General features: G+C 38.5%; 1 protein-coding gene across 4 annotated transcripts in view; it reads right to left on the bottom strand.

Moving 5' to 3' along the window:
- Nucleotides 1–412: 412 nt before the first annotated feature.
- LOC138851589 (laminin subunit alpha-like) overlaps nucleotides 413–17,501 on the bottom strand; it is a gene marked incomplete at its 3' end in the record, with an annotated part of 94,103 nt that continues 77,014 nt past the window's right edge. For all 4 annotated transcript variants that reach the window (XM_070080844.1, XM_070080846.1, XM_070080842.1 and 1 more), the window contains 3 exon segments: nucleotides 413–640; nucleotides 13,256–13,475; nucleotides 13,759–13,941. In XM_070080844.1, coding sequence (XP_069936945.1) covers nucleotides 413–640; nucleotides 13,256–13,475; nucleotides 13,759–13,941 — 631 coding nt within the window.

Raw genomic sequence — 17,501 nt, 5'->3', positions numbered from 1 at the left:
ATACGAGGAAAATGGAAAAATAAGAGGAAATTAGTAGAATAAGAGGAACTAGGAAGAAAAGAAACCAGATAGAATGATAGTAAATAAGTTGTATAATAGTAAATAGGTATAATAACAGGAACTAAGAAAGTTTTCAATGAAATTAATTGTGTAATGCAGTATGGTAGGAACACATAGTTAAACATTTGTTAGCAAAATATAACTATTGTTTAGAATAATGTTGCTGCACACTGTGGACATACTCAATTTTGTTTAAAAAATTCCATTAAGGTTACTTGGCACAGGATGTAGGAATCATCAATCAGTATACAACAAATGAAATAATATTTATGACATATTATAAGTATGTATAATTATGAACATGCAAAAACTTATTCACAGAAACTTGGCAAGATATGTGAGGACAACATACCTTGGATGGAGTGCCAGTTGCCATCACACAACATCCATGGCGATGGTGGGGTATACCTCGCTGTGATAACACCTTTTCCGTTATCGACACTAAGTTCAACGCTACCGTTGTTTAGCTGCAGAATCACAAAATCACGCCTGCCATGAACAGAGGCAATAACACCACTGTTTTTTCTGGGTTTTACATCCAATGTCATTTCAAACACTCTGCCCACACTGAATCGCTTGCCTGAAAAAAGACACATCGCATTTTGTATGCATACACAGTGTGAATTTACAAAAAAGAAATGGAATGAGCTGGACACTGATACAGTAGAACCTGAACCCATACAGGGGTTATAACAAATAAAAACAATAATTAATATCAGACAATCAGAAGTCAATGGGATATGGGTGGGTGAGGATCAAGAGCTAGAGCTTACTTCATGTGGAGAAATTTTCTCCAGGAGGGGGTATCAGCCCCCTTCAGCCCCTTTCAGCCCTGAGGGGCCCAGCCCTCTCAGAAGGGGCAAGCATCTTGTTTACTGCTACAGCAAGTAATTGATCCCAGATGCAGTACCAGTATGCGACGTGTGGTCAAGCGACCGACGCTCCTTGCAGTCCAGTGTTGCAAAGTGTATTTTTTTTTTTTTTACAAGGTTAAGGATCCCTAGCTTTATTGACAAGCTATTTACAGGTTAAGGATAAAAGACAGTCCATCTCTTACCTTAGCAGGACAATTAAGGAAAATCCTGCTCCCATTTTATTACCATGGTAAAGATAGTGTACATTGTTGTCTATGCTTAAGACAGCAAGAATCAAACATTCTGCTTTGCTTCATGGAGGAAGTGGCAAGGAAGCAAAAAGTACTAGGTCAGCTTTTCCTTTATGTGCTAGGGGCAGTGACGGTGGAGGACGCTGTGATTTCAGATTACTTTTGACTCTACTGAGAGTCACACTGACACCAGGATAACCAACAAAGAACATTGATCCGTGCATTAGTATGAATAAAGTGTCTCACAAAACACAATAAACACTTACAGAGAAGTGTGATCAGCTTCTTTAGTGATAAGATTGTGAACAATAAAGATAAATCTTGTGGAACATAGTGTACCAGTGTGCGTATTCCTAGACTATGGAAGACGTGGACATCCAAGGACACTTCAGCTTCTATCAAGTCACCGATACCTGTTGAGGGTGTGAAGAACACCATAGCTCACGCTACAAGAGCAAGGTGGGTTACAGATGTCTTGTAGTACGGGGGACTGCGCAGTTCTTGAGTCGCAAGGAGTTTGTAATCAACCTATAGTCGGCAGTGAGGTGCGGACTTTTGAGTCCATACAAGTACGTAAGTCAGCCATCACTGAATGAAATATGCTGACATAACACCCCCTAGGGGTAATTTATTGTTTACATAATATAATTCATTTCAGCCCGTTGAAAAATGATCAAGACAGCTACTCAAGACCTCGTCTGCAGGGGCAGCTGTGTGGACGAGAGCTGTCTTTCTAAGCTAAGTTTCCTTATATTTAAACTTTAAACTTAGCTGTTAAACCATTTCTCAACACTTCAATCCAAATCTCAAATTGATTGACACATCATCAATGGCTGACAGACATAAAAGAAGCCCAAAAATCCAGTACGTAAGTGCAGATACAAGAAAAGGTGAAAACATGAAAACTCATGCAATAATGTAAACAAAAGTACAGTACTGATGAAGGTAAAAGATGCAACACAGTATACCATTTGCAATTTGTGAATGATACAACAATCAGTGCAATGGACTACTATTTCATTGCTTCAAATGCTGGTACAAGACTAAGTGATCAGAATTAAAAAAAAAAAAAAAAAAAAAAAACTAAGTTTTTCATAAGGAAGTCTGTGATGATTCCTGGTTATTGTAAATGGACAGATGCCCAAACTGGAAGAAGGAAGACCACACTAAGTAATGTAGGAAAAGTAATATGACTAGACAGTATATCAATGTGGATACTGAAAAGATGAGAGTTAATGTTTATTATCCAAGATCTATTATACATCAGAGTAGGCAGGTGAGATACCAAACAGCTCTAAACTGAAGAAAAGACACAGAGTAGAGAACAGAGCAAGACGTCTCATCTCTCGCCTGGACCAATCCTAGATAGATCTGTCATTTCAGCAGAGCCTTCAACACAGTAGGGATGTGGGTGGCCTTACTGTTATATACAAGGACAATATTGTCAAAGTACCACACTTGGATCCACTTCGAGGACAGTGTGAAACAAGCTTTTATGCCACAAGACGGGCAGAAAGTAGCAACTTCACTCTAGCTGTACCCTTCTCCAGAACATCACTTCGTCTGAGATCATATACATGTACAGTGGACCCCCGGTTAACGATATTTTTTCACTCCAGAAGTATGTTCAGGTGCCAGTACTGACCGAATTTGTTCCCATAAGAAATATTGTGAAGTAGATTAGTCCATTTCAGACCCCCAAACATACACGTACAAACGCATTTACATAAATACACTTACATAATTGGTCGCATTCGGAGGTAATCGTTATGCGGGGGTCCACTGTATAGCCAGGATGACTCGAGTGTGGAACACATTTATACAGCATAATGATGTCAACGAGATAAAGTCAGTTGATCAAATGAAACTGTTGGCCCACAGATGGCTCCAACTTCATCCTGTTCCCTACTTGTATGTCTCATAACAACAAAATGCTTTCAAAAGAGTTGATGTAGGTAACAGCTCTTAGCTTGTCAATCAAGTTAGGAATCCTGAACCTGTAAATAGCTTGTCAATAAAGCTAGAGATCCTTAACCTGTAAATAGCTTGTCAATAAAGCTAGGGATCCTTAACCTTGTCAAACCCTGTGTGAAAAAAAAAAAAAGGTACAGAGCATGCTTTCATAGTGATGTTTTGCTCTAAATAAAACTTTATCAACTTTGTAAGGCTCTACTTACACAGGGTAAAACACTGTTACAATAAAACCTTGCTCTGTACCTATCTTTTCTATGATACTGTTAACAGTACACCATTATATCCTCCCCTGCACTAAAGATATATTGATAAACATACCCTCTAAGTAGAGAGGAGTACGAGTATTAAAAGGTGGAATTCACAGAAGAGAGAAAAAAGTTGGTCTGAATATATCATCATAATGCACAACTGAGGCATTGTGCTAAAAATCACTGTGGATCACAGAACCTCAGTAAAATGACCTGGAGTTTACCTGGAGAGAGTTTCGGGGGTCAACGCCCCCGCGGCCCGGTCTGTGACCAGGCCTCCTGGTGGATCAGCGCCTGATCAACCAGGCTGTTGCTGCTGGCTGCACGCAAACCAACGTACGAGCCACAGCCCGGCTGATCCGGAACTGCCTTTAGGTGCTTGTCCAGTGCCAGCTTGAAGACTGCCAGGGGTCTGTTGGTAATCCCCCTTATGTGTGCTGGGAGGCAGTTGAACAGTCTCGGTCCCCTGACACTTATTGTATGGTCTCTTAACGTGCTAGTGACACCCCTGCTTTTCATTGGGGGGATGGTGCATCGTCTGCCAAGTCTTTTGCTTTCGTAGTGAGTGATTTTCGTGTGCAAGTTCGGTACTAGTCCCTCTAGGATTTTCCAGGTGTATATAATCATGTATCTCTCCCTCCTGCGTTCCAGGGAATACAGGTTTAGAAACCTCAAGCGCTCCCAGTAATTGAGGTGTTTTATCTCCGTTATGCGCGCCGTGAAAGTTCTCTGTACATTTTCTAGGTCGGCAATTTCACCTGCCTTGAAAGGTGCTGTTAGAGTGCAGCAATATTCCAGCCTAGATAGAACAAGTGACCTGAAGAGTGTCATCATGGGCTTGGCCTCCCTAGTTTTGAAGGTTCTCATTATCCATCCTGTCATTTTTCTAGCAGATGCGATTGATACAATGTTATGGTCCTTGAAGGTGAGATCCTCCGACATAATCACTCCCAGGTCTTTGACGTTGGTGTTTCGCTCTATTTTGTGGCCAGAATTTGTTTTGTACTCTGATGAAGATTTAATTTCCTCATGTTTACCATATCTGAGTAATTGAAATTTCTCATCGTTGAACTTCATATTGTTTTCTGCAGCCCACTGAAAGATTTGGTTGATGTCCGCCTGGAGCCTTGCAGTGTCTGCAATGGAAGACACTGTCATGCAGATTCGGGTGTCATCTGCAAAGGAAGACACGGTGCTGTGGCTGACATCCTTGTCTATGTCGGATATGAGGATGAGGAACAAGATGGGAGCTAGTACTGTGCCTTGTGGAACAGAGCTTTTCACCGTAGCTGCCTCGGACTTTACTCTGTTGACGACTACTCTCTGTGTTCTGTTAGTGAGGAAATTATAGATCCATCGACCAACTTTTCCTGTTATTCCTTTAGCGCGCATTTTGTGCGCTATTACGCCATGGTCACACTTGTCGAAGGCTTTTGCAAAGTCTGTATATATTACATCTGCATTCTTTTTGTCTTCTAGTGCATTTAGGACCTTGTCGTAGTGATCCAGTAGTTGAGACAGACAGGAGCGACCTGTTCTAAACCCATGTTGCCCTGGGTTGTGTAACTGATGGGTTTCTAGATGGGTGGTGATCTTGCTTCTTAGGACCCTTTCAAAGATTTTTATGATATGGGATGTTAGTGCTATTGGTCTGTAGTTCTTTGCTGTTGCTTTACTGCCCCCTTTGTGGAGTGGGGCTATGTCTGTTGTTTTTAGTAACTGAGGGACGACCCCCATGTCCATGCTCCCTCTCCATAGGATGGAAAAGGCTCGTGATAGGGGCTTCTTGCAGTTCTTGATGAACACAGAGTTCCATGAGTCTGGCCCTGGGGCAGAGTGCATGGGCATGTCATTTATCGCCTGTTCGAAGTCATTTGGCGTCAGGATAACATCGGATAGGCTTGTGTTAATCAAATTTTGTGGCTCTCTCATAAAAAATTCATTTTGATCTTCGACTCTCAGTCTGGTTAGCGGCTTGCTAAAAACTGAGTCATATTGGGACTTGAGTAGCTCACTCATTTCCTTGCTGTCATCTGTGTAGGACCCATCTTGTTTAAGTAGGGGCCCAATACTGGACGTTGTTCTCGATTTTGATTTGGCATAGGAGAAGAAATACTTTGGGTTTCTTTCGATTTCATTTATGGCTTTTAGTTCTTCCCGCGATTCCTGACTCCTAAAGGATTCTTTTAGCTTAAGTTCGATGCTTGCTATTTCTCTGACGAGTGTCTCCCTGCGCATTTCTGATATATTGACCTCTTTTAGCCGCTCTGTTATTCTTTTCCGTCGCCTGTAAAGGGAGCGCCTGTCTCTTTCTATTTTACATCTACTCCTCCTTTTTCTTAGAGGAATAAGCCTTGTGCATACATCGAGTGCCACCGAGTTAATCTGTTCTAGGCATAAGTTTGGGTCTGTGTTGCTTAGTATATCTTCCCAGCTTATATCGGTTAGGACTTGGTTTACTTGGTCCCACTTTATGTTTTTGTTATTGAAGTTGAATTTGGTGAATGCTCCCTCGTGACTAGTCTCATTTTGTCGGTCTGGGGCTCCACGCATACATGTCTGAACCTCAATTATGTTGTGATCTGAGTATATTGTTTTTGATATGGTGACATTTCTTATCAGATCATCATTGTTAGTGAATATGAGGTCTAGTGTATTCTCCAGTCTAGTAGGCTCTATTATTTGCTGGTTTAAATTGAATTTTGTGCAGAGATTTAAAAGCTCGTGTGAGTGTGAGTTTTCATCAGAGCTGCCTCCTGGTGTTATTTCTGCAACAATATTATTTGCTATATTCCTCCATTTTAGGTGCCTTAAGTTGAAATCCCCCAGGAGCAAGATGTTGGGTGCAGGAGCTGGAAGATTTTCCAGACAGTGGTCAATTTTTAACAGCTGTTCCTGGAATTGCTGGGAAGTTGCATCCGGAGGCTTGTAGACTACCACAATGACTAGGTTTTGGTTCTCGACCTTTACTGCTAAAACTTCCACTACGTCATTTGAGGCATTAAGCAGTTCTGTGCAAACAAGTGACTCTGCAATGTACAGGCCAACCCCCCCCTTTTGCCTGTTCACTCTGTCACATCTGTATAGGTTGTAACCTGGGATCCATATTTCGTTGTCCAAGTGATCCTTTATGTGGGTCTCAGTGAAAGCCGCGAACATTGCCTTTGCCTCTGCAAGCAGTCCACGGATGAAAGGTATTTTGTTGTTTGTTGCTGGCTTTAGACCCTGTATATTTGCAAAGAAGAATGTTATCGGACTGGTGGTATTGTTGGTACTGGGGGGGGATTTTTTTTCCGGCATTAGTATCTGTATCTGTTGGTTTGGAGTGGAGGCCATCGACTGTGGTTCCACTCCAGGAATGACTGGATTTGGTGTACGATTTCTGCCATTTCCTGCCAGTTTTTTTTCCTTCCTGGCACTAAAAAACCTCTCCCTCTTGAGTGTCTGTGGCTACCCAGGTTTTCCCATGGCCTGGATGTTTTGTATCTTTTTGTCCCCTTTAGATGGTATGCCTGGCAATTTAAGTTATAGCACAGTCTTTCCTGTACTGAAGAGGTACACATTTCAGGGTGAAAAAGCTTACAGGAAGGGAGTTTGCATTTTCCTGTTGTCATATGGACATGACATTTTCTAGGGTGGTCATAGTTGCATGTCCCATCTGTTTTTCCAGATTTCCCATGCCAGCAGATACCAAGTGCATAGTATGTGCACAGGCTTGGTTTCCGTTTGCCTTGGGTTTCTGTGACTGTATTCCCTGTTGGTGCATGTTTCCCTGTCTTATTCCTATCCTCCCTAGCACCAACAATGGAGCTCCCACCAGTTGTTTTTGGTAATTTATCCTCACTATTGCTATTGGAGTCCTCTTGTTTGCTATTTCCTGCGGTATTTCTTGTTTGCAATATTGGTTTTATCTTATCTTTGACTACACTTGTTTCCCTACTATGGCTCCTGTCTTCTATGAGGTCATTTATATGTATTCCTTCCTGCGTATAATTCCCGACTACCTGGACAAAATCTCCAGCTTCACCATTACTGTCTCCCAGGACAGTATCTCCAGCTTCACCATTTCTGTCTCCCAGGACAGCACCTCCAGCTTCACCATTACTGTCTCCCAGGACAGCACTATCAGCCCCACATTTACTGACTACCAGGACATCACCTCCAGCCTTACAGTTTGTGACTACATGGCCAGTATCAAGGGCAGTACCATTCAGCCCAGACTTTTTATGTTCCCATCTGATGTAGAAAGCTTCCAGGTTTTCTATGAAAGCAGCTTTGATGTTGTCCTCTTTTAATACCCTTGTGATTTTAGTCCACAGATTTTCCTCATTTGGGCATACCCAAAAACACTTCTCTGTTTTAATACTGCTTGTAGCTAGTTCTGGGATATCTGCACAAGGAGCGTGACACCAATTTCCACAAAAATGACAATTTATCCATGTGGAAGCCCGTTTGTTTGACTGACCACAGACTACACACAGCTTCATAATGATGTGAATGGTTGATTTACTGCAATTCTACTAGCAACCTCTTGAATATTATATTAATAACCTTAAATGAAGCTCTAGCTATTTGTATTTCTGTTTCTAACTCTTTTTGTATATTGGACAGCTTACCGTCACGTTCCTGATTTTTAATGTTTGTGTTTATAAGGGCGCCTACAAACCCATCCGTTTACAGTCTGCTTTATTGTCCAACGAAACTGTTTGAAACCAGTCCCGGGTTCGGACCAGTCAAGGGTTCGGACCAGTCGATCTGCTCTGATCAGTGGGTCACTTATTTAAAACATACTGGTCGGTGATTTGAGCTAACACATGAAGGATCTACTGGAAATTATCTACCCGAGTAATATGTGATTTGACTGATACAAAAGTATAACTTGCGTGTTGAAGAGCCGGTGATATCTGGCAGCTCCTACAATGACGTACAGTCGACCTCTTTGTTTATCAATCGCTGTATCTGGCTTTTCTATTTTTGTTTTTTCCGTCTCCACCACAATAAATGCTATATTATCACTATAGTTGACTGGTGCAAATTTTGGAGGAAGGACGCTTTTTCTGTAGTAATAATTGCTTCTCGTTGTGTATATTGCGACCGCTGGTAACTACAGGTTATATGAAATTCACAATAACGTCTGGTATTTCAAGAAAAAGAAACTAATGAAAGTCACTCCACTCCACTAAGTACCATTATAATACTGGTTAGTTGCTACTACAACACTGTATTCTGCTATTCACTGGTATCACTAGATTATATGCGAGTACACTAGCAAGCCAGGAAGATTATTAAAAACAGCTGACCTGTGGTAAGTTTCTGGCGACTTCTGGCACCTGCCTCTATAGGCTTATCACTTCATTTACAAATTCACCTGTTTTCAAATGACACTTTAGCCTTTATCATCAATATACTAGGGAGCCACTGTAGTATACACTATACACTATGTATACTCAATGCTTTCAGGGAGACTTTCTTTCCTCTGACACAAAGTTCAATTATTATTATTTTTTTCACACGGGAAACAGGCCTATGATTCCCCTCTGGCAGTAAACTCTGCTAGGTAATGCACACTAATTCTCCTTTTTTGACTCAGTATATAATGTTTTCCGCCCAAGATTGGTTCCAGGCGCTAGAGGGATGTATCGTATAGGATTGATGACACAAAATAAAGTTCTAGCACGTAAGAGCGACCGTGAAAACAAGAGAAAAACCGGGACAACGAGGCACGCTGACAGTCACGCTAAGCTGTCCATGACACTGATAGATATGGCATTCACTGTCTCTAGGTTGAAGAGAGGATAAGAGGTATACATAATATATTAACCCTTTCACGGTCCAAGGCCAAAATCTGAAGTGGTGCTCCATTGTCCAAGAAATTTTTTAAAAAAAAAAAAAAAAAAAATCTTACAGAATTAAAGAGTATATTTTTGTGAAGGTAATAAGACAAAAAAAATTTTCTGATCAGTACGTACCGAGATACAGTGCCAAGAAGTTTACCCAAAATGACCGGGTGGTGGCAACATCGACGATTTCCACATACGTGCATTACTTTATTTAACGTTTTTTGTAGTTTTTCCTTTTCTTTTCTAATTTTTTTCTTTTCCTACTAACATTTGGGGCCTGAGAGACCAATACTGTATATAATGTATATATATAAACTCACTTTACTGAACACAATAACCACACTAAAGTTATTATCATATTATTGTTTACCACTTTTGTTTATTACAATAAACATGCACAAATTTTGTATAATACTAATGTTCTATCATATATTTACATATTTACAATCACTGGACATGGTTTTAGAACTGCTGGAGCTTGTAGAACTCCTTGAAACAAGGCACCATGCACAGAGGTACCTTACATTCCTCGCACATAAACCGAGTGTCTTTGTGTCTTTGTTGCCGTCGTTTTGTTTGTGCACAGACAATGCATCGCTTCTGAGCAAATTTCTTCTGAGTTGAAGGAAGCTGTATTATGAAATGATCACCTTCCCTCCTCAAACGCTTGGGTATATCCTGAGGAATTCGAGGACCTTGTTTGTATAGCAGGTGTTGTTACCTGGTACTTCATTATGAGTTGTCTGACAACAGACAAACAAAATTCACCATACGGTGGTCTGTTGCCAGTCTTCATTTGGTACATATTATATGCACTGAGCATTGAAATGTCCATGAGATGGAAGAAAAGTTTCATGTACCACTTGTAACTCTTACGAACACAATCAACAAAGCCAATCTGCATGTCACATTTGTCAACCAAGCGCATGTTTTGTGTATAATCAATCACTGTCACTGGTTTTCGAATATTTTCATTAGTCACTCGATCAACGTCACTATCATCATTACTGAAGTCAGAGGCCTGGCCACGCGAAAATAATAGTTTTCTCTTGCGATGAGGTACAACTGACCGTGACTGAGGAGTGCCCACACTAGAGGTAGAAGGTTGAGGATTGTCAGGGTTTTCTGCGCTATTATCGATATCCTGGCCATTCCTTTCGGTCACTAACTGATCAAAGCCAAAGAATTCGTCTTCATTTCCACTTCCATCAGTGTCAGAACCATCAGATAGGAAGAGGAGGGTCCCAATTTTCCTTGGAGTGAGAGCTGCCTTGCAACGAGGCATGGTGAACAAAGGTAACTGAGCCGGCGTTCCCACAATGCTATGCGGGCGCCTAAAATTTTTGCTTACGACGCACACCCACCACGCAGACCCATTCTCTCACATGTAGGCCTATGAGCATTTTTGCACTAAATTTGACGCCGCTAGAATTTTGGCGTAGATCTACGGGACGGACCCTGAAAGGGTTAAAGACAAATGATGGTAAGTGTGCCAGTGAATTTGTCATCATCAGACACTTTTCCCCATTGCACTCATTTGAAGTGCAAAAAACTGTCAACCATTTAACCCTTTCAGGGTCCAGAGGCCAAATTTCAAAGTGCACACCAGTGTCCAAGAATTTTCAAAAAATAATTGTTATTTTTTTATGAAATGGTAGAGAATCTTTTTCTGAAGGTAATAAAACAAGAAGTACGAAATTTGATGGAAAATTGACGAAATTATGCTTTCACGAATTTTGATGTGTCAGTGATATTTATGCATTGGCGATTTTGCCGACTAACTCCCAATATAGGCCAATTACCTTATTCCAGTCAACCAAATTCTTAGCTATTTCACTAGTATTACTTCTATTCTATCGACTGAGCACAAGAAATCGCCAACTCAACTGTTTCAACTACAAAATAAAATACGTAATTGGAAATTGATAATTTGGCCAATTTAGTGAAAAGTTCAAAATATTCCAATTTCAAAATAGGGTCCAGAATAAACAATGCAGGCATTCCTGGCACTAAACTAACATTTCCTCTGTTCATTAGTTACGTTTTCAGGCTTTACAAATGAATTCCATTTTGATTTTCAATTCACATAATGAATTTTTATTCAAACCAAAAAATAGAAATTTACTGTCATGAAATATTGTAATAATTGTATAAATAATATCACCACATTTGTGAATGTATATTAGACCCACCAGCTGACATGTATTAGACGTGTAAGGTCATTTGTTTACTCTTGAACATCGGCAAAAATTTAACATTTCTGCTACTTTGAGCTCAGTTTCCAATCATTTTCAGTACTAAAACCAATCAAAATCATCTCTATTTCTGTAATATGTCTTCCATTCTATAAATGAGACCAAGAAATCGCAAATACAACTATAGAAAACCTACGAAAAAACACTGCAAAGTTACTGTTTTAATCGAAAATTACACTCTCAGTTTTTCTCTCATTATGCACTGTGTGCTGCAGGATTTGCATTATGTGGTGCACACATACCACATAGATGTATTCTCTCATATCTAGGCCCAAATTTACCGCTCACAGCTTATCAAAGTGAACTGAGCTCATGGTGTAGATCTATGGTTTGGACCCTCAACGTAAAGCCATAGATCTATGGCGCAGACCCTGAAAGGGTTAATAAAGGTATAGTCTAGCAAGAAGACTATTTTGTTTGAATATTTCAGGCTATACAGGTGGTGAGAATATATTAAAAATAGAATAATGCAAGAGTCATTCTATCCAGATGAAAAAACTTTATCCAGTTACATAGCTAACAATCCCCTATTTTCCATTACATAAAGTTTTTTTTCCAAGACTGAAAACACTTGTTTACAACTTGTTCTTACTTCACCAGATCCCAGTGTTGATAGTTCTACCTCCCATCACATTTGTAGAAGTTATAATACACAAATAACTTACACTTAAGAGATAAACTCTGTATGACTAGTTAACAGTCCCAGTCGGACCAAAATGTCTTCGTAAGTTTCAGTCTCCCAAGAGCAGGTTGTGTATTGTTCCTGTCACAGTACAACATTTCTTTCATTTACTAATTATATAAGACAACAGTGCCAAAACTCTGAAGGAGGGGTGTTAATGTTGCAGTTTTATAACTGTAGTGTGAGCATGCCTCTGGCAAGACAGTAATGGAGTGAATGATGATGAAGGTTTCTCTTTTTGGGCCACCCTACCTTGGTGGGAAGCAGCCGATGTGTTAATATATAAAAAAAAAAAAAAAATTATTTGATCCTCCAGATATTTGTTTTGCTGATTTGTCAGTTAATTAGTTTAACTCAACCAAATACAGTAAATGCATGACCCTAACAAATTTAGTTTTCTAATTTTTATTAAAATAATAATAATGTTACTATTATTGTTATTATTATTAATTACATTAATAATAGTATAAAAATTTAATTTTCTATTTAGATGTACAGAAAAGCCCCACATTTTCTGCACCCTCTTTTTTGGTGCTCCACACTTTTGGTGTTTTCCAATTTAACCACTGTTCATCATGTTCAGTGCTTTTTCCACTTTTCTGCAACTTTTGCACAACAATTGCATAAGAGAAGGGCAACCTGTGCCATATTGTAAGGCAAGTACTGCATATACTGTGTAATTATTTTAATTTTGCATTTTTTTTTTATGCCTAACTGCACTGAGCACTTTAATATATAATAGTGTAAACATGTTATCAGGCATTCGATATAGAAAAAACTGCTCTTTTCCACCCGCAGGCGATTTTCACTTATCGGGTATGAGAACATAACAGCGGTAGAAATGGGGCCCTCCTATATAGCATTAGTCATCATTTACTCTTTTTATATATTTTTTATGTATATAATTACAGCACTTTTAGCTTGAATTTCTTTTCATTAGGTGTTCTATTAGCGCTAGAACAATATTATAAGCACTGTCAACTTTTTTCTATTTAAGCACTGCATGTTCAAATTATTCCTATAATTTAATGCTTTTCTGAGAATATAATAATAATTATTTACAACAAAACCTGCAGAATGCTTCAACTTACGCAATATAACATTAGCGCGAGGTCCATCCCCAAAGAATATGCCAGGTTCAACATTAGCAGAACAGCGGATAAGACCATAAGCATCGTGTGAACCGCCAACACGCTGGTTATTCAAGCGGAAGTTTCTCAGACATCCATTGAAAGAGAGCTCAGTACCTTCGGTATTTGGTCGGACCACATCTGCAACCTCAGCAGCAATACCACCATAGTACACAGGCTCCTGTTCACACATAAAACTCTCAGTTTTAATTTAAGCTCAAGCCAAGAGAGTGAATCAAATAGGAGAAAGAATATGAAGAAGAGACAGGTGAAGAGGAGCTTTCACTGTGAGAATAATAACAATAACAGCTTGTCTTGCACCAGTGTCTTCATTATTGTCAAGAGTAAATTTCTGTATCCATGAGAAATCATAAAATAAATTAAATATTAATCAAAAAGAACATTTTAGTTTCATTTTCTTAATGCACTATAAGCTTTCATAAAAATTAAAAAATACTTCAAACCTTTAGGTCAATGAATTTGGAATCTCCTTTGCCAGTGCCATTAGCAACCTGGAAACCATCAATAAAGAGCATTCCGTGCTCATCCCGTCGTTCCACTACTGCACTATGCCATGCACCATCATCGTAAGATTGTTCTGATCGCATCAGTGCAGCTCCAGTACCAGTGTTGAAACTGAAAACAATCTGTAAGCAAAAAATTAATAGTGAATTGTAATCATATTAACTGGTACAGGTGTCCCTGGCTTTATATAGTAAAGTACATGAATTTTAAGACCATAGAACTCAGGCCATCAACACTTAATTCCACATAAGAAATAAATACACATTGCAAACCACACCAATCACCTATGACAAATCTACATTACACACAGAATTACCAAAAGAAACTACACATCATATAACAAGTGAATTCACATACAGTAAACCCATATATAGAAAAGGAAACTTGTATATTAATAATAAGTATTATACAACAAAATTCTGGTTTTTGCAATACAGCAGAAAAGGCTAGGTGCATTCACTGAAAGTTTTAGATTGTTGCATTTGACAATCTATATGTTTTATGCTAAACATGATAAAGGTCACAATATCTGAACATGAAATTATTAAATATATTTTTAGCTTAGGAAGTTAGGGGTACATGTATGAGTATATAGTTTGTCCTGGTTCGACATAGGGACTGGGCTGAACAGATCATGTTTGAAAGGCCTTAATGTATTTTTTTTTTTTACTTTTTGAGATACTTTTCAATCACTCTTTCACTCTGTCAACTACATAAATTCCACTAGTGAACCCTACTCATGCACTGTATCTTGCGAAACTTCCAAATGGATTTCTAACTTGTCTTTTGTATAGAAATCTGTGTCTAACTTTTCCTTGGTAACACTTTTCATGTGTATTCATATGAACTTTAGAATATCTGTTATGGTATCACACTGTTTTATGTAAATACATTACTCTTATCTTGTTATGTAATCAATTTTATGTTTTTATCTTAACAACATCCATCTCCCACTGATGAAGGGAGACCCAAAAAAGAAAAAACCTGAAGTTTCTCTTTATACATTTAGTAATATACACAGAAGAAGGGGTTACTAGCCCCTTGCTCCTGGCATTTTCGTCACCTTTGACAACATTCATGGCTTACAGAGGAAGGATTCTTCTCTACTTCCCCATGAAGATGAAAGGAAAATTAACAAGAACAAGAACTATTAAGAAAAAACTGACATGGGTGTGTATACATTCAATTTTATGCACCCTTGATATACCTTATACTTAGTTAAATTTTTATATTTTTTCATCTTTCTGTTTATTATTACTATTCTTTATAAAATTACTATATTTTTAGTACTGTTACAACCTTGTCATTGTACAATAATTATTTTTATTACCCTTATTATTAGAAGCATAAAATAATTTTAATTCTTCCTCATCATTAATTCCTTATTACATACTATATTATAGTCCACGAGTCTCAATGCTGATCCTCAAGTCTCCTCTCTGATCTTCATAATAATCAACTTACAACAGACCAAGTTTGCCAAACAAAAACTACCTTCAGAAACACCAAGAACATCTCAGTATTACATTGTAATGCTAGATCCCCAAGTAAATGATAGCAATACACTGCTAGAGTCACTAAACAACCCTTCCTCCTAATAACTATGTCACACTTTTACATAAGGTATGCTGCCCATTTCTAAGTTAGGTTAGGTTAGGTCAGGTTAAGTTAGCCTAGGTTAGGTTAGGTTAAGTAAGGTAAGGTATGTTAAGGTAAGGTAGGGTTAAGTTAGATTGGGGAAGGTTAGTGTACAGAAAAACTGTAAATATGAGATAAAATACACTTAAACAGTCTGCAGTACATATAGAAAGCATACACATAATGTGCACAGCAGATGTAACTACAGTATATTGTTTATCAACTGTTCAAGGCACCATCAACAGCCACCAATTTGACTGCTTTTACAACAGTGCCATGTTGTCTATGGTCAAGACGACAAGCTGCACTAAATGCAAAACCTAACCTTCCTTATTCTTTTTGAAACTGGGCTAAAGCTTAATACTACAGACATTTAGAACTTACTTGGATACACAAATCTGATCAAAATGAGGTAAAACAGCAATCTACTACATAATGACATGAAATGTATTAGCTCAACATGTACCAGAGACAAACCTGAGGAATACATATTTGCACAATTTACAATGAAACCTTAAAAATACAGTCACAATTGGAGCTGTCTACACAGCACATGCAAATATAGCCAATTCTGGTGGTAATTTGAACCCTTTGAGGGTCCATCCTGTAGTTCTACAGCTTTGTAGCCAGGGTCCAAGCCGCAGTACTACGTCATGAGCTCAGTTCACTCAGATGAGCTGTGAGCAGTAAATTTGGGTCTAGATATGAGAGAATGCATCTATGTAATAAGTGTGCACCATATAAACAAATCCTGCAGCATGCAGTGCATAATGAGAAAAAACTGTGACTGTGTTTTTGGATTAACACAGCGAGTCTGTGGTGTATTTTCATATGGTTTTTACAGCTGTATTCACGAATTCTTGGTCTCATTTGATAGAATGGAAGATATATCAGAGAACTAGAGATGATGCTGATTGGTTTTAATACTCAAAATAGCTCGAAACTGAGCTCAAAGTAGCAGAAATGTTTGATTTTTGCCAATGTTTAAAAGTAAACAAATCACATCATTCCAATACACATCATGTCCAATACACATCAGCTGGTGGGTCTCTTGAGCATTCACAAATGTACTGATATTATTTATACAATTATTACAATATTGCATAACAGTAAATCATCTATTTTTTGGTGAGAATAAAAATTCTTTATGTGAATGAAAAATCAAAATGGAACTCATGTGTAAAACCTAGAAACATAACTAATAAACAGAGGAAATGTTATTTTAGTGCCAGGAATGCCCGCATTGTTTATTCTGGACCTTATTTTGAAACTGGAATATTTTGAACTTTGTGTGAAATTGGCCAAATTACCAGTTTCCAATCACTTTACTGAGTAGATGAAATAGTTAAGTGGGTGATTTCTTGTGCTCAGTAGATAAAATGGAAAACATACTAGCAAAATAGCTAAGAATTTGGTGTAGTGGAACAATGCAATTGGCCGAAAATAAGACTCGTAAATATCACTGACAGAGCAAAATTCACAAAAGTGTAATTTCGTCAGTTTTCTAAAAAATTTCATACTATTTGCTTTATTACCTTCAGAAAAATACTCTACCCTTTCATATGGAGTTTTTTTTTTTAATTCTTGGACCCTGTGGGTTGGGGATCTGGACCCTTAAAGGGTTGAAAACAGTCATAAACATTTAAACAGATAAATATTGCTTAATAATTGAAGGAGTAAGGTGATGAGGGTATCAAATGATTTAGATAAAGAAAAATTGGATGTCAAATTGGGGAGGAGGAGTATGGAAGAAGTGAATGTTTTCAGATACTTGGGAGTTGACATGTCGGCAGATGGATTTATGAAGGATGAGGTTAATCATAGAACTGATGAGAGAAAAAAGCTGAGTGGTGCATTGAGGTATATGTGGAGACAAAAAACATTATCTATGGAGGCAAAGAAGGGAATGTATGAAAGTATAGTAGTACCAACACTCTTATATGGGTGTGAAGCTTGGGTTGTGAATGCAGCAGCGAGGAGGCAGTTGGAGGCAGTGGAGATGTCCTGTCTAAGGGCAATGTGTGGTGTAAATATTATGCAGAAA

Source organism: Cherax quadricarinatus, unplaced genomic scaffold, assembly GCF_038502225.1.
Source record: "Cherax quadricarinatus isolate ZL_2023a unplaced genomic scaffold, ASM3850222v1 Contig1100, whole genome shotgun sequence".
NCBI lineage: Eukaryota > Metazoa > Arthropoda > Malacostraca > Decapoda > Parastacidae > Cherax > Cherax quadricarinatus.
This window is presented reverse-complemented; position numbering and strand designations above follow the sequence as displayed.